This window comes from Jaculus jaculus, chromosome 12 (assembly GCF_020740685.1).
Source record: "Jaculus jaculus isolate mJacJac1 chromosome 12, mJacJac1.mat.Y.cur, whole genome shotgun sequence".
NCBI classification, from domain to species: domain Eukaryota; kingdom Metazoa; phylum Chordata; class Mammalia; order Rodentia; family Dipodidae; genus Jaculus; species Jaculus jaculus.
In genome coordinates this window covers 57,576,703-57,594,937 of record NC_059113.1, presented here as the reverse complement: position 1 = coordinate 57,594,937, position 18,235 = coordinate 57,576,703, and the positions used below count along the sequence as shown (strand labels likewise).

The following is an 18,235-nucleotide window of genomic DNA, read 5'->3' as shown; positions in this document are numbered from 1 at the left end:
GTACTGGGGAGGCACAGGTAGGAGGATCCCTGTGACTTTGAGGTCACTCCAAGACTACAATTCAAGGCTTGGGCTAAAGTGAGACACTACATCAAAAAAACAAACACAAAAAGAAAGAAATGTTGGCCTGGAGAAATGGCTCAGCAGTTAAACATACTTGATTGGGAAGCCGGAAGGCCTGGGTTCTATTCCCCAATGCCCACATAAAGCCAGATGCAAGGTGGTACATGCCATCTGGACTAGCATTTCCAGTAGCTAGAGGCTCTGACATGCCCAGTCGGCCTTTCTGTCTCCCAAATAAAGTGGCACATGTGTTGGAAATTTATTTGAAGTAGTAAGAGACCCTGGCCAATCAAGACACTTGACACAAAAAGTTGAAGATTTGAGAAAAATGTTGGTTTTGTAATAGATTTATTTTTAAAGGGCAAAACATTTAGACAATTTAAATACAAGTCCAACAGAGTTGACATCAACGTGTTCTCGCTTCCAGGTACTCGCCAGTGTTACCTGAGTCCTCTCAGCAACGAAGGGGCTCTGGCAATGACAAGAAAAGTTATTTCTTTTTGGTGTGTAGTCACTGACTCTAACTGGCATTGTTAAGGTGCTTATTAAGTATAAGTATTATAAGCACTAAGACAGTCATTTGTATTTGTTTGAGAGAGCATGCCAGGGCATCTAGCTACTGCAAACGAACTCGACTCATAAGCCACCATGCTGGTTTACATGGGCTCTGGGGAATAAAACCTGGGTCCTTAGGCTTCACAGGCAAGTGCCTTAACCACTAAGCCATCTCTCCAGCCCAAGATAATTTTTTTTTTCTTCCCAAGGTACGGTCTCACTCTGCCCTAACTACTTTACAAAAGTCTCACAGGTCCTACCACTGTTCTCACTTTACCAGGAAATTCAGAAATCCATCCTGCTCAAGTTCAGTGAGCTCACAGCATGAGGCAGAATCAACAGCAAGCTTGGATCTGTCCCAGAACCCCGTCCTCTTTCTTAAGCCCTGGGGCTAAGGCAGCACTAGGCTATCTCTACTTCCAGAGCAGGTGGGCTTGCCACTGAGGTTTGTTTCTGGGTTATAGTGCTCAATATTTTGCAGACTGCTTTTCTGAGGAAAGCTGATAATCCAGGGAGTTGTATCCAGGAATGATGTTCTCAGCCTCTCTTAAAGATAAAGATCTTGGGACTGGAGAGATGGCTTACCGGTTAAAGTGCTTGCCTGCAAAGCCAAAGGACCTCGGTTCAATTCCCCAGTATCCATGTAAGCCAGATGCACAAGGTGGTGCATGCATGGAGTTTGTTTGCAGTGGCTGGAAGCCCTGGCACACCCATTCTCTCCCTTTCTCTTTCCCTCTCTCAAATAAATAAAAATAAAAAATAAAAATTAAAAATTAAAAAAAAAAAGATAAAGATTCTTACCAGGGAGTTAGGGCACTTTGGCTGATCACTGGAAGTTCCTTCATTTTGTAACTAGTGAAAAATCTGTCAAACACTTCAGTCTTTTCTTTTTTATAAACTTTTATTTTTTTGAGCTGGGCATGGCAGCACACGCCTTTAATCCCAGCACTTGGGAGGCAAAATTAGGAGGATCACCATGAGTTCAAGGCCACCCCGAGACTACATAGTGAATCCCAGGACAGCCTGAGCTAGACTCACACCCTACCTCAAAAAATAAACAAACAACAAAAAAAATTGGAGAGAGCTACAGAGATGTCTCAGCAGTTAAGACACTTGTCTACAATGCCTAACGACCTGGATTCAGTTCCCCAGTACTCACTCACAAAAACAAAATACTCAAAATGATGCATGCATATGGAGTTTGATTGCAATGGCTAGAGGCCTTGGCACGCCCATTCTCCCTCTTTCTGCTCATTTAATAAATATTTTGGGGTGGCTTAGTGGTTAAAGTGCTTGTTTGCAAATCCTGCCTGCCCATTCATTAGCATCCATATAAAGTCAAATGCACAGAATGACGCAAGTGTCTAGATTTCAAGTGTAGTGACAAGAGACCCTAGTGTGCCCCTGTTCTCTGTCTCTTCTCTATCCTTTCTCCCTTGTGACAAAAAAAGAAAAACAAAAAATGTATATTTAAACATATTGTTTTAATTTGTTGTTGTTGTTATTTATTTGAGAGTGACAGAGAGAGAAAGAGTGAGAGAGAGAGACAGAGAGAATGAACGGGCGCACCAGGGCTTCCAGCCACTGCAAACGAACTCCAGACGCCTGCGCCCCCTTGTGCATCTGGCTAACGTGGGTCCTGGGAAATCGAGCTTCGAACTGGGGTCCTTAGGCTTCACAGGCAAGTGCTTAACCGCTAAGCCATTTCTCCAGCCCTTAAACATATTTTTAAAATATATAAACACTTTTATTAGGTGTGAGAGATGGCTTAACAGTTAAGGTATTTGCCTGTAAAACCTAAGGACCCAAGTTCAACTCCCCAGTACCCACATAAGCCAGATACACAAGGTAGCACATGTGTCTGGAGTTCATTTGCAGTGGCTAGAGGCCCTGGTGCCCATTCTCTCTCTCAATCCAAAAAAAAAATACATACATATATATTATATATGGGTACAATAGGATATCAGGCTTTATAAGCAAACACCTTTAACCATTGAGCCATTGAGTCATTACCAGCCTCCTTTTAAGCATTTTTATTGACAATTTTCATACGCTTTCATCTTTTATTTGGTCTTGCATCTTGCTTTACTGACATCATGGACTAGAGAGATGGCTTAGTGATTAAGGCATTTGCCTACAAAGCCAAAGGACCCAGGTTCGATTCCACAGAACCCACGTAAGCCAAATGCACAAAGGACACATGTATCTGGAGTTCGTTTGCAGTGGCTAGAGGCCCTGGTGTGCCCATTTCTCTGTCTCTCTTCTCTCTATCTCTCTCTGCTTGCAAATAAGTAAAATAAAAAAGCCAGATGTTAATTCTACCGGGAGAACATGTTATTCCGGGTTATTTACCTGGTAACTTTATTCATATACATCCTTCTTATCTGCAATGTAATCTACAATTTCTTGTGGACACATTAACTTTTCTGCATCTATATCAGGAATTTCAAACCCTAAAATGAGAAAAAAATTGGTAAGAACATTTGAATATAGACAGAGCAAACCCTTTAGAACTGAAAGTACTTTGCTTCCCCCACCCCTCCTTTGAGGGTCTTAAGTTACTACTCAGGCCATCCTTGAACTTTTAAGCCTTCTGAGTAGACGGCATCACAGGTCTGCACCACCAGGTCTGACTTGTAATACCTACAATAGTGTCATAAATTTCTAGCAATCTTGAATCTTAATTAAGTTTTTGAGCTGGTTAGGTTTTAAACAGTACGTATAGCATACTAGAAAATTCTTGGCTGGGTGTGGTGGCACATGTCTTTGATCCCAACACTTGGGAGGCCCAGGTAGGAACTGTAACACTGAAATATATCTATCACACCTTCCAAGACCCAGGGTCCATTGCGGAAGAGGTGGCAGAAAGAACTTAAGAGCCAAAGGAAAGGTAGGACTCCTTACAACGTGCTCCTCCAGACACAAAATGGCCTTGATATCCATGACCTCACAGTGCCTGACACTACCTATACAAGACCATCATAGAAAGAAAAGATCATGACATCAAAATAAAAGACTGAAAGGGGGAGGGAGTATGATGGAGAGTGGAGTTGCAAAGGGGAAAGTGGGGGGGGGAGGATTACCATGGTTTATTGTCTATAATTATGTCAATTAAAAAAAAGAAGGAGGATTATTGTGAGTTTGAGGCCAGCGTGGGAATATAGAGTGAATTCCAGATCAGACTGGCTACATCAGGGTAAAATTTTTTTTTTTTTTTTTTTGAGGTAGGGTCTCACTCTAGCTCAGGCTGACCTGGAACTCACTATGCAGTCTCAGGGTGGCCTTGAACTCACAGCAATCCTCCTACCTCTGCCTCCCGAGTGCTGGGATTAAAGGCATGTGCCACCACGCCCGGCTCAAAAATTCTTATTTTAAAGTGTTCAACTTAGTTTTTAGTATATTCAAAAGGTTGTTGAACCATCACTATTATCTAACTCCTCTAAAATTAATCTAATTAATCAGATTTTCCTAGACATTTTCACTGGCAACTGCTAATCTGTAGGTTTGCTGCTTCCTGATATTACATGTAACTAGAAGCTTGCCTGTCTTACGTGACATGGTCCTTGTGTCTGACTTCTTTCACTTGGCATGTCCTCAAGGTCCATCCATCCTGTAGTATGGATCACACTTCACTCCTTTCTATGGACAGCTTCCATCCACTGACTGTTTACTTTGGCCCAATCACTATAACAAGTACTTTGTACATAATACCTTTAATTTAATTTGGTTTTTTCAAAGTAGTGCCTTGCACTAACCCAGGCTGACCTGGAACCCCCTCTGTAGTCCCAGGGTGATCTCGAACTCACATCGATCCTATACCTCTGCCTCCCAATTTCTGGGATTAAAGGTAAGCACTACGACCACATCTAGCTCCCTTTAATCTTATAGCAATCCTAGTACTGGCACCTTCATTTTACAGTGGCCGAAACAGGCTTTGAGAGATGCAACTGCCTATGTGTGCTCACACATGGCTAAGCCTAGTCCAGCCCTGGTACTCTTAACCACCAGACAGCGACCTCATCTGAGAGTCTTTTTGTTTTTTTTTTGTTTTTTTTTTACAAGGTAGGGTCTCATTCTGGCCCAGGCTGACCAGGAATTCACTATGTAGTCTCAGGGTGACCTTGAACTCCCAGCAATCCTCCTACCTCTGCCTCCCAAGTGCTAGGATTAAAGGCATGCACTGTCATGGCCAGCCCAAGAGGAGTTTTAACTAGTCCTGCTATGTCAGGATACAGAAGTCCTTTTGCTTTCCAGTAAAGCATGTTGATTACACCCTGGGCTCTACAGATCTGCACTGTCCCTAATACTTCCTTAACCCAAGAGAGGGGATGAGGAAGTATTGGGGGATGGGTATGGGGTAGGAGCTACTGTTTCTATTAATATTTGAATCTAGTTCAGGCTCCCAGAATTTCTTTCAGTTTCAGCCACCTCAATCCAGAATCCCCTAACTTGTACTATACAATCTGGGTCACAGAGTGAAATCCAATCTCAAAGGCAAAACAAAACAAAGCTTTACAACATGCGTATCCAAAACTAAAGTGTATTTGTTACCAAACTCGTCTTCCATGGCCATAATAATCTCCACTTGGTCCAAACTGTCTAAGCCCAGGTCTTTCATGAAATGGGAATTGACCGAGAGCTGCAAGAAAGGAACACCAAGCAAAACTTAATCCATGAATGCATTTTCTTCCCAAGACAACTGAGTGGTACAAAACTACATAATCACTATATAAAGATTTTTCAAAGAAATTTAAAGGCCTCGAATAACATTATGTATTCAACTTATCCTGGAGTGTACTTTGTTAGCTGATTCACCCTGAATTTGAAGTAGTCCACTATGTAAACAAAGCTAATAAAGGATTTCAGGTCACAATTTTACTATGGTCTTTGGTCTCTGTTCTAAGTGACTTAATAAGAGGGAATATGGTTTTCTTGGTACCTTACAGGGAACTAAGTTACCCATACCTTTGACATGGCATTCTTCTCAAGAGAGCATAGTACTATATGTAGCTCAATACATAGCCCTTGCCTAGCATGCCATGGGTTCCATCCCCAGCATCTACCCGCACTACACACAAATACAAGACATTACTTCTGACAAAAAAAGACTAGTGTAAACTGCAAGTATCTTCAGATTACAAAATATTTTATGACCCTGTTTTTAATTTAGACTTCAAGATCATCATGAAAAGTGGTTTAAACCCCACGTTAAAAACAAATTGCCTGGGCTGGAGAGATGGCTCAGTGGTTAAAGCATTTGCCTATGAAGCCTTAGGATCTAGGTTCACTTCCCCAGTACCCAAGTAAGCCAAATGCACAAGGTGGTACATGTGTCTTGAGTTCCATTTGAAGTGGCCAGAGGCCCTGGTACACCCATTCTCTCTATCAAATAAATAAGTAAACTACACACACAAAAAAGTAATTATACAAACAACAACAAAAAAACCTGCCTGCCAAGCATGGTGGTGCACAACCTTTAGTCCCAGCACTTGGGAGCAGAGGTAGGAGGATTGCCCTGAGACTACATAGTGAATTTCAGGTCAGCCTGAGCTAGAGCGAAAACCTCAAAACACCAAAAATCAGGCTGGAGAGATGGCTTAGCAGTTAAGGTACTTGCCTGCAAACCCTAAGAAACCAGGTTCAGTTTCTCAGTACCCACATAAATCACATGCACAAAGGTTACACATGTGTCTGGAATTCATTTGCAGTGACTAGAGGCCCTGGTGCACCCATTCTCTCTGTCTGCCCATCTCTCTAATAAATTTGAGAGGGAGAGAGCGAGAATGAGGTAGGTAGAGAGAGAGAAAAAATGGGCACATCAGGGCCTCTAGCCACTGCAAATGAACTCCAGATGCATGCGTCACCATCTGGCTTACATGGGTTCTGGGGAATCAAACATGAGTCCTTAGGCTTTGCAGGAAAGCACTTTAACCACTAAGCCATCTCTCCAGCCCTCCCCCAGAAATATATATGTGTATATGTATATAATACACACACATATACATGTATGTATGTATGTATGTGTGTGTATACACACACACACACACACACACACATATATTCATTTATTTATTTTTGGTTTTTTGAGGTAGGGTCTTACTCTAGCTCAGGCTGACCTGGAATTCACTATGTAGTCTCAGGGTGGCTTCGAACTCCCGGCAATCCTCCTACCTCTGCTGCCTGAGTGCTGTGATTAATGGCGTGCACCACCACGTCCAACCCAAAATACTTTAAAAAAAATTTTTTTGGTTTTATTTTTATTTATTTGAGAGTGACAGACAGAGAACAAGGCAGAGAGAGAGAATGGGCACGCCAGGGCTTCCAGCCACTGCAGACAAATTCCAGATGCGTGCGCCCCCTTGTGCATCTGGCTAACGTGGGTTCTGGGGAATCAAGCCTTGAACCGGGGTCCTTAGGCTTCACAGGCAAGCGCTTAACCACTAAGCCATCTCTCCAGCCCTTTTTAAAATATATTTTATTTATTTATTTGAGAGAAAGAGAATGTGCGCCAGGGCGTTCAGCCACTGCAAACAAACTCCAGATGCATGTACCACCTTGTGCATTTGGCTTACATGGGTCCTGGGGAATTGAATGCCTTAACTGCTAAGCCATCTCTCAAGGCCTCAAAAAAATATTTAATAAATAAATAATTAAATAAAAAAAGAAAAAGAGGGCTGGAGAGATGGCTTAGCGGTTAAGCGCTTGCCTGTGAAGCCTAAGGACCCCGGTTCGAGGCTCGGTTCCCCAGGTCCCACGTTAGCCAGATGCACAAGGGGGCGCATGCATCTGGAGTTCGTTTGCAGAGGCTGGAAGCCCTGGCGCGCCCATTCTCTCTCTCCCTCTATCTGTCTTTCTCTCTGTGTCTGTCGCTCTCAATTAAATAAATAAAAAAAGAAAAAAAAAGAAAAAGAAAAAGAAAAAAGCCAGGTGTGGTGGCACACGCCTTTAATCCCAGTACTAGAGAGGCAGAGGTAGGAGGACTGCTGTGAGTTCGAGGCCACCCTGAGACTCCATAGTGAATTCCAGGTCAGCCTGGGCTAGACTGAGACCCTACCTCAAAAAAAAAAAATAATTTTTTTTTTAAATCAAAGCAGAGGCTGGAGAGATGGCTTGGTGGTTAAGATGTTTTGCCTACAAAGCCAAAGGATCCCATTTCGACTCTCCAGGACCCACATAAGCCAGATGCACAAGAGGCACATGCATCTGGAGTTCGTTTGCAGTGACTGGAGGCCCTGACACACCCATTTTCTCTCTCTTTCTCACTCTCAAATAAATAAATTATATTTTTAAAAAAATCAAGGCTGGAGCGAGGCGTGGTGATGCACGTCTTTAATCCCAGCAATTGGGAGGCAGAGGTAAGAGGATCACCACAAGATCAAGGCCACCCTGAGAGTACATAGTGAATTCCAGGCCAGTCTGAGCTAGAGACCCCACCTTGGGGGGAGGAGGGAATCAAGGCCAGAGAGATGGTTCAGCTTTTGCCTGGAAAACCAAAAGATCCTAGTTGGATTCTCCAGTACCCATGTAAAGCCAGCTACACAAGATGGTGCATGCATCTGGAGTATGTTTGTAGTGGCTAGAGGCCCTGATGCACCCACTGTACCTCCTCCCAAATAAATAAAATATATTCAGGGCTGGAGAGATTGCTCAGTGGTTAAGGCACTTGATTGCAAACAATAATGACCACACCCAGCTAAAGTAATTTTTTATTTTTATTTTTTTGTTTATTTTTATTTATTTGAGAGCAACAGACAGAGAGAGAAAGAAGCAGAGAGAGAGAGAGAAGAGAGTGGGTACGCCAGGGCTTCTAGCCACTACAAACTTCAGAAGCATGCACCCCTTGTGCATCTGGCATTGTGGGTCCTGGGCAATGGAGCCTTGAACCAGGGTCCTTCGGCTTCACAGGCAAGCACTTAACCACTAAGCCATCTCTCCAGCCCTAAAAATATTTTTAATTAAAAAAAAATCAAGCATGGTGCTGCATATCTTTAATCCCAGCACTGGGGTGGCTGAGTTAGTAGGATCATTGTGAGTTCAAGGCCAACCTGAGACAGCATAGTCAATTTCAGGTCAGCCTGGGCTACAGAGAGACTGTACCTGGAAAAATTAAAAAAAAAAAAGAAAGAAAGAAAGAAAGAAAGAAAGAAAGAAAGAAAGAAAGAAAGAAAGAAAGCAGAAAACCTTAGGGGTTGAAAAGCGGGGGTGGTGTAAAAAGTATCTCTGATATAGAACCTGTGGGGGGTGTTGTAGTATTTTTTTTCTTTACTTTATTTAATTTGAAAGTAGAGATTGAAAGAATGGACAGGCCAGGGCATTTTCCTACTACAAACAAACTCTAGATCCATGCACTACTCTGCATCTGGCTTCATGTGAGTACTGGGGAATTGAACCCAGGTCCTCAGACTTTGCAAATGTTATTAACCTGATAAACCATCTCTTCAGCCCCTTTTATAAGGGGGGGGGAATGTTTATGCAAGAGAGGGAGAGAAATGGCATGCCAGGGCTTCCAGCCACGGAAATTGAACTCCAGATGCATGTGCCCCTTGTGCGCATGTGTGATCTTGTGTGTCTGTGTCACTGTGTGTCTGGTTCACGTGGGACCCAAGAGAGTTGAAATGAGAGTTCAAAATGAGTCCATAGGCTTTGCAGGCAAGCTCCTTAACTGCTAAGCTATTTCTCCAGCCCTTGTGGGTGTTTTCTGAGGTAGGGTCTCACTCTAGCCCTGGAATTCTAGACCTGGAACTCACTATGTTGTCTTAGGGTAGCCTCGAACTCACTGTGATCCTCCTACCTCTGCCTCCCAAGTACTGGGATTAAAGGAGTGTATTATCACACCGGCTGCAGATTTTTCTGGAGCTGGGGATTAAACAACCCCCAACTACTTTTTCTGAATACATATAATTTACATATGTGTGTATATACTGCGTACCACGCATTGAGTGTCTCCAGAAAGATGTACAAGAATGCTGTGACAATAGCGACTGCCCATCAGGGGAGTTGGGTAGATGGAAGCCAGGAAGACTTTTTATTGAATACCCTTTTGGCCCCTTTGACTTTTTTGTTTGTTTGTTTGTTTGTTTGTTTTTTCGAGGTACAGTCTCACTCTAGCCCAGGCTGACCTGAAATTCACTATGGAGTCTCAAGTTGGCCTTGAACTCACAGCAATCCTCCTACCTTGCCTCCTGAGTGCTGGGATTAAAGGTGTGCGCCACCACACCTGGCTCCCTTTGACTTTTTTTTTTAATTTTTTTTTTTTTGGTTTATTTTTATTTATTTGAGAGCGACAGACAGAGAAAGAGGCAGAGAGGGGGGGGGGAGAGAGAGAGAGAGAGAGAATGGGTGCGCCAGGGCTTCCAGCCACTGCAGACGAATTCCAGATGCGTGCACCCCCTTGTGCATCTGGCTAACGTGGGACCTGGGGAATCGAGCCTTGAACCAGGGTCCTTAGGCTTCACAGGCAAGCGCTTAACCGCTAAGCCATCTCTCCAGCCCCCCATTGACTTTTATACCATATTGTTAAATGTGATACAGAGAAAAAAATTGAAGCACCAATGATTACCTTTTCAGGATCAATCTTGTCATAGAGTTTCAAGACATAAAGAACTCGGTCCTTGATCCCCTCTAACGTCAGAGGAGGTGCATCACTATACTGGCGGTACAAATGTGTAACCCTCCCTGGTACCTAGAACAAATGTAGGAAGAAACATTGTCACTTAACCCAAAATGCCTTTTAAAAAATGTGCATGCCTGCAGGTCACTTTCACAAAACTTTTTGGACTTTACAGATCCCACACTACCTGAATCTTACTGTCACAGTGCTAGCAGTCTCAGCTCTCGCAGTTTTCAGCAGCATCAAAATGCATCCCTTTAACTTCTGGCTCAGCTCTTGGGATTTGGACATTCACCCTGTTCAGGGAAAACTTAAATGCCAAGAAAACAGCCGCAGGTCAGCAAGAAATGCCTGTTTCCTCATGGCTGCCTCAACGCCCTGCCACATTCAACAGGCTACTGTGAGAGAAAATAACCTGCCTGACAGCTGTCACAGTGTACAGAACGACTTCAAGCCCAGGACCACATACCAGATTGTCTCATTTGGCTTCAGCAGTAATTGCACTTACTTGGCCAGGACAAATGAGTCCAGCCACTAATCCACAGTAGGATGTGAAAGCCCGAGGCCTGCCCACCAGCCAAACCATGAGCCATTCTGACCCTCACCATGACAACAGTAACTCATATCTCACAGGTCTCTGTTGTTAGCTTGCTTGATACCATTAGGTACTGGGGTCTCCAGATGTCACTCAACAAGTGTGGGAGGATTTCCATTCACTGGCAGGGGTTAATGCTAAGAAAGTGCAACACATAACCAGAAGAAAAAAAAAGAAACTGAATTGGGACAGTTTGGCTCACTACGAAAGTCCATAAAAAGTAACCTGGTTTATCTTCAAACTTTCTTCCTTTTTCTTTAGGGTTAGAGTCTAGGGTTTGAATTAGGATTCAGGTTACTTAGGGTTAGGTTCCAAACATTGATTTTCGAGTCCACTTTGTAGGGTTGTTTTTTTTTTTTTTGTTTTGTTTTTGAGGTAGGGTCTCACTCTAGCTCAGGCTGGGTTGGAATTTACTATGTCGTCTCAGCCTCAAACTCACAGCAATCCTCCTACCTCTGCCTCCCGAGTGCTGTGACTAAAGGCATGTGCCACCATGCCCAGTTCACTTTGTAGTTCTTAAGGCTTTCCCCATAGAAAATGTTGTTGCTGGGTTCAGTAACATACACCTGTAATCTTTAAAATCTTAGAAGACTGAGGCAGGAGGTTCACAGTTTCAAGGGCTATTTTGCTACAGAGAAAGTTCAAGGCTAATCTGTGCAACATAGTGAAATGACTTAAAAAAGTTAGGGTGCTTGCCTGCAAAGCTTAACAACTCAAGTTCAATTCCCCAGTACCGACATAAGCCAGATGTACAAGGTGGCATATGTGTCTGGAGTTCATTTGCAGTGGCTAGAGGTCCTAATGTGCCCATTCTCTCTCTGTGTCTGCCTCTCTCTCTCCAATAAGTAAATAAAATATTTAAAGTATGATATAGGATGAACAAGCACCTCCACAATACCCAACATGGGCTGTTTCTGGTGGTGGTTTCCCCAAGACTTACACATAATAGTTACATGTGACTTAAACTGTCTCCCCAGCCATCAATGGTGGCACTGTGTGTAGTTACGATCATCTGCCCTAGTAACTTAAAACTAATCAGTTTCCAGTAGAATCCATCTTGCTTCACTAGGATCCACTTCCTCAGTCTGACTGTCCCTACAACCTGCCAACTATACATACACTCCACAAGCTCAGACACTTCAAACTCCGCTGAATGAAACAAACTCTACACGTCTTCAAAACTCATTTGCAGACTCTACCCTCTCCCCACTTTCTTGGGGGCTCTAGCTAGAAACCTCAGAGCCAAGGTCAGCTTCACATTCTCACCTCATGTTTATTCAGTCATGTAAGCTAAGTGATGGGAAGGAATGGTCTTTATTCCTTCAACAGATCTTGTTTGCTGTTTGCTTCCTGTGACTTGGACAAAGAACAACCATATTCCTCAACAATCAGTATAAAGACAGGTCCTTTACCTGTCTCCACATCTGGGAAGGATCTTAATCAAAACCACTTTGAGGGCTGAAGAGATGGCTTAGCAGTTGCCTACAAAGGCTAAGGACTCAGGTTCAGTTTCCCCAGGACCAACATAAGCCCGATACACAGGTAGCACATGCATCTGAAGTTCGTTTGTAGTGGCTGGAGGTCCTGGTGTGCCCATTCTCTCTGTCTCTATCTCAAGTAAATATATATATTTATTTTAATAATTTAAATATATATATATATATATATTTTTTTTTTTGGTTTTTCGAGGTAGGGTCTCACTCTGGTCCAGGGTGACCTGGAATTAACTAGTGTCAGGGTGGCCTCAAACTCACGGTAAATCTCCTACCTCTGCCTCTGTGCGCCACCATGCCCAGCTCAAGTAAATTTTTTAAAAAGTTAAAAACAAAACAAAAACAAAAACAAAAAAACACTTTGAAGGGCTGGAGAGATGGCTTAGAAGTTAAAGTGTTTGCCAGCAAAGCATATAAAGAACAGGTTCAGGGCTGGAGAGATGGCTTAGTGGTTAAGCGCTTGCCTGTGAAGCCTAAGGACCCTGGTTCAAGGCTCAATTCCCCAGGACCCATGTGAGCCAGATGCACAAGGTGGCAAATACATCTGGAGTTTGTTTGCAGTGGTTCGAGGCCCTGGCATGCCCATTCTTTTTTTTTTTTTTTTTTCTCTCTCCTTCTGATAAATAAAAATTTCCTTAAAAAACAGAAACATTTTGCAGATATAAAATGGTTCTTCTACTGCCCTTTAAGTAAACCAACCAGAGATAAGTGTGGCACATCTTCAAGCACTGTCCTACTGAATCAGAACCTGCATTTTAGCCCTGGAGATCTGCATGTATAGCCAAGGTTGAGAATCAATGCTATAATAGGGAAGACCAGCCCAGCGTGGTGGCGCATGCCTTTAATCCCAGCAGAGGTAAAAGGAGTGAGTTTCAGGTCATCCTGGGCAAGAGAGAGAACTTGACTTGAGAAAGCAAAATAAATAAATAGTGGCTTTTGAATATTACTGGACTTTGTGTCTTGTGTTTCTTGTTTATTAAATAAGATTGATTTTTTAAAAATAAACAAATGGGCATGGTGGCACACACCTTTAATCCCAGTACTTGGAGGGCAGGTGGGAGGATTGCTGTGAGTTCTTGGCCACCCTGAGATTTCATAGTGAATTCCAGGTCAGCCCAGCTAGAGCTACTGCACTCACAATACAAAAAGGAATGGGACAAACCACTTAACATTTTAGCCTAATATTCAATTTACTCTCTAGACCCAAAACATTAAGCAACTTTACTTAATGCCTTTTTAACACCTAACTTTATGGTGAGGTACTAACCTTTTCACAGAGCCAATGGGACAGTGCCCTATTTTTTTTTTTTTTTGTTTTGTTTGTTTGTTTTTTTGAGGTAGGGTCTCACTCTGAGCCAGGCTGACCTGGAATTAACTATGTAGTCTCAGGGTAGCCTCGAACTCTCGCCAATCCTCCTACCTCTGTCTCCCAAGTGCTGGGATTAAAGGTGTGAGCCACCACCTCCAGAGGGACAGTGCCCTATTACTCCTTTACACCATCAGTGAATGAGCACTGGCTACAAGTCCTTAATTCTAACGTGCAGATATGACTGAAATCACTACTATGGGGTTTATGAGTCTGAAAAGGGCCATAGGCATCTAGCCTACAGTAGTTCATCTTGGATATACTTCAGAGTCACATGGGGATTTGAAAAGAAAAAAGCTATGCCAGGGCCTGATCCCAGAGGAGTAAATCAGAATGGAACTGGGAAGAAGGTGAACAGATTCTTTTAAAATTACCCAGAGCCGAGCGAGGTGGCACACGCTTTTAATCTCAGCACTTGGGAGGCAGAGGTAGGAAGATGTTCGTGAGTTCCAGGCCAGAGTGGAGCTACAGAGTGAGGCCCTAACTGGAAAAATCAAAACCACAATAAAATTACCTAGATGGTTTAAATGTGCAGCCAGGGTTGAAATCCACCGTCCTCGCGGAGTTCCAGCTTCACACAGGAAGCTGAGAGGCACATACTACTCGTTTCCTATCCTCACTTCCAGAAGGCCCAGAGACAGGCAACAAAAGGGGCCACTGGAAAAAATTAAGGACGAATTCCAGACAGAGAACTAATCTGGAGATGGCTCTGTAAGACAAGTGACGTTCCTCCGCACACCTGTCACTCGCCTTCCCCTAGTGACCACGGTATTTACTACCGTCACTGCCACACCGACGGCGACCGGTACCTCGAGATCAGGTAAACCAAGCTGCCATTCCACCGGGTAGAAGCTGGGGTCCATCGCGCCTCGGCCAACGTAGTGCGCGTGTGCTGCGATGGCGCGGGGCCCGGCCGGGGGACAGGTCGTACGTCCCCCCACCCCGGGTCACCCTCCCTCCGCAGCCCGGCCCCTCCCCCGCGCGCGCAGCTCGGTCCGGGTCCCTGACCCTGACCAACCCAGCAAAGTCACCACGAGTCACCTGCGCGAGCACTGAGGCCGGCTGTGCAGCCCCAGGATTCGTCCGGGTTCCCGTGAGGCACAAAGCGGTGCTGAGCGGCCGGGCCAGGGCCAGCGTGGGAACCCTGGGCAATTGCGCGAAGGCCGAGGGCAAGCGGCGGACACAGACGGAAAGGACACGAGCCGCCATGGCTACGCCAACCCAAGATGCACTGCGCCGGCCTCCCGCCCACTCTCCTCTCCCTCCGACTCTCAGGCGGCGTAGAGAGCGGCGCGTCGGGGAGCCGCTAGCGGTGGCGGCCTCTGGCGGCTCCTAGCGGCACTGCGCCCTGGGCACCGCGCTCTTCAACCGGCCAGGTTTGGCTTTGGTGCAAAGTGCGCAGAAGTCATCTACCCCTGAACACCGCTACCGTTGACTCAAGAAAGGAACTGAGTTCTTCTCGGACAGCTCTCAGATACGTTTGTTTGAAAAGTTTTCATGCGCCGGGCGTAGTGGCACAAGCCTTTAATCCCAGCACTCAGAAGGCCGAGGTAGTAGGATCCCTATGAATTCAAGGCCAGCCTGGGACTACAGTGAATTCCAGGTCAGCCTGACCTAGCGTAAGACCCTACCTACCTCGCAAAACTAACAAAACAACAACAAAAGAAACAATAATAGTGGGGCATGGTGGCACACGCCTTTAATCCCAGTACCCGGGAAGCAGAGGTAGGAGGACCTCCGTGAGTTCGAGGCCACTCTGAGACTATATAGTGAATTCCAGGTCAGCCTGAGCTAGAGTGAGACCCTACCTCGAAAAGCCAAAATAAGATAAAATAAAATAACTATCCTTAAGACCAGTTAGCAATAAAAAACTTCAGAAGCATGGCCTTGACATCTACTCCTGGATGATAAACTAAACTTCCCTTAGTTCAGAAAACCTTGAGGGAACAGAAACCTTCTGGTGGGGAATCCTCCCTAAGTAATTTGTCTAAAAAAGCTTATTCTGAACAAGGACACCAATAACTACAGTTCCCTATCTACTTCCCTTAGACCTGTTTTTCTTAGGATCCTCCTCATAAATTTACATCCCAACTTGGCCCAGGGCTTCAGCCTCTATCCCGCAGGAAAGCTATTGCCCTGGATGTCTTCTCTAATAAAAAACAGTCTGCAGGACGTGGTGGCGCACACCTTTAATCCCAGCACTCGGGAGGCAGAGGTAGGTGGGTCACAGAGAGTTCGAGGCCACCCTGAGACTACACAGTTAATTCCAGGTCAGCCTGGGCTAGAGTGAGACTCTACCTGGGGGGGGGGGGCGGGGGGGGGAGGAACTAGTCTATCTTTAGAGATCAAGTCCAGTGTTCTCTTTTGCTTTTTTCTTACACTTTCCTTACTTTTCTGGTGCTGTGACTCGTATTCCCCCTCCCCCAGGGGGTCTTTCGGGCTGCATAGACCCCTTCCTCTCTCCTCCCCACCTCCATGCCGGAGCACAGGTACTCCACAAGCTCACTATTTGGACTAAATGGTCACCAGTCTGACCTGAGACCTCTGTCTTTTGTGGCTTTTGTCTGTGTGAGCGGTATAAAATCAATTTGGCATCACCTGGCTCAGGGAGCTTTATTGGTGCTCTGTGTAAACCCAGCTTGACACCTGGAAGCTTTTTCCTTCTCACTCTGACCCCGGATTGCATGAGCTTGGCAGCTCCTTTGTGGAGACTGAGGAGTTCTGGCAAGGGCTACTCTGATGAATGTCCAAAATCCCTCTCTGAGCTCAGCCAAGTCTCCGACAGCCCTTTGGATAATCCACCGAGTCATAGTTCTCTCTCTCTCTCTCTCTCCTCTCTATCTCTTTGCCAATGTTTCATCCTCTTAGAGACACAAAAACTCACTCTACTCACTACTCTGAAGTAAACAGCCACCTGTGACCTGAAATCTCCAATCTTTCCAGCTTGGTACTTTCTCTTCTTTCACCCTCTCCCACCAGACTTTTGAACTCCAAACTAGAGGCCTCTCGCCATGTGATCAGCTGCATCCACATCCTCATCAAATACTTCAGGACAAGGGCTGGGTCTGTGCTGGAGGTGCACCACCCCAGACCTCAGAAACTCCAGGAATTTTTCATTTTTTGGTCCATGGATGACTGGAGACTCCAGGAGCCATGCCACCAGACACCCTAATCCTTATGAGTGTGAGGATGCTCCCTCTAATTCTTGGATTTCATTTGTCCTCCCTAAGCCTGGGGGACGTCCCTCGTGGTAGAATTGGACACTCTAGTCCTTGTCCTCCAAAATGGGCTCTAAATTATCTGTTCCAAAAGACACTCCATTGGCAAGTCTCATGACTAATTTAAAGGAGCTCGAACTTCCTGAGCTTCTGCCTGCCACATTACTTTGGCTGTCCAACTTTGGCCACGATACTGCTTAGGTAATAGCCACCACTGACCTAACTTCAGTACTTTTAATATTATTGATCTTGATAACTTCCTCAGAAGACATGCAAGTGGTCCAAGGTTCCTTACTTTCAGGGCTTCTTTGCCCTTTGTTCCTGTCCGTCCCTTGTTCTACTTACCAAATCCTCCTCTGTCACCAAAGACCCTCTAAAATCCTGCCCCTTCAAAAACTCTCACACACAGTTCTGCCATCTGGCTATGACTTGCCAGGATTTCTTCCTCTCACACCAAATTCAAGCCATCTCACTAAATTACATACAAACTCTGCCCTCTTACAGAAATTCCTGTCTTTACTCTTTAACTTCTTATACATATGAGCATCTAATTTTTCTCTCTTTGCTAAAAGTTAAAATAACTATATAGCTTCTAGGATTTTTTTTCCCTTCCCTCCTTCTTTTCATTATAAGCTACCAAAGGAAAAGGTCAACTTTAAATTCAAACCACTGGTTGTTGCTCTGTTAATATTAAGTCCCTACCAATTTAAAACATAACTAAAATCTTTTTTTTTTTTTTTTTTTTCGAGGTAGGGTCTCACTCTGGTCCAGGCTGACCTGGAATTAACTCTTTAGTCTCAGCGTGGCCTTGAACTCATGGCAATCCTCCTACCTCTGCCTCCCGAGTGCTGGGATTAAAGGCGTGCGCCACCACGCCCAGCTTATAAAAACAAAAATAAAATCTTAAAAGAATGTCTCTCCATGTTCATGTTGTCATGTCTAATATTGGCCAACCATGTCATGTCATGTGTTCTATGTTTCATGTAATCTGTCCTTATGTATGACTAAATTTATGGTTATTAATTGTTTCAATGCTTATGGCCATTAAACGTTCTGATACTTATATATTTTAAGAAATTGTTAAATTATTAAAATCAGGCTTGCAATATATTTAAAATAATTAACCTCTATGTTTTTGACAACATGCTTTTTCATGCTTATTACAATAATAAACATATTTGTAAATCAAATTCTAATCTTATTTCTACAAAAAGAGATATGCTTTTTGGATCAAAAAAGACTTTATAGAAGGTTGTTGTAAGGTATATTTTAATAACTTAGAAGAATATGAAAAGATTATGGGACTTAAACTAAAAGAGGTTTAGGTTGCCTATG

The 18,235-nt window shown here is 44.2% G+C and overlaps 1 protein-coding gene across 1 annotated transcript; it reads right to left on the bottom strand.

Annotated features, from left to right (window-relative positions):
* Window positions 1-394: 394 nt before the first annotated feature.
* On the bottom strand, window positions 395-14,926 carry Ndufab1 (NADH:ubiquinone oxidoreductase subunit AB1). The gene is made up of 5 exons (XM_045131303.1): window positions 14,724-14,926; window positions 10,178-10,300; window positions 5,170-5,257; window positions 2,971-3,071; window positions 395-534 (listed from the first exon to the last, which is right to left on the bottom strand). Exons 1-4 carry the CDS (start codon window positions 14,889-14,891, stop codon window positions 2,980-2,982), a joined length of 471 nt encoding a protein of 156 aa, XP_044987238.1. The 5' UTR covers window positions 14,892-14,926; the 3' UTR covers window positions 395-534; window positions 2,971-2,979.
* Between the last annotated feature and the right edge of the window lie 3,309 nt (window positions 14,927-18,235).

Bases quoted from the DNA above. Each gene is read 5' to 3' on its own strand.
- Ndufab1 (XM_045131303.1), bottom strand. From the start codon at position 14,891: ATGGCGGCTCGTGTCCTTTCCGTCTGTGTCCGCCGCTTGCCCTCGGCC. The intron at 5,258-10,177 runs GTAATCATTGGT...CCTTTCTTGCAG, and splicing joins ACAAGATTGATCCTGAAAAG to CTCTCGGTCAATTCCCATTT. The intron at 3,072-5,169 runs GTAACAAATACA...TTCTCATTTTAG, and splicing joins GGCCATGGAAGACGAGTTTG to GGTTTGAAATTCCTGATATA.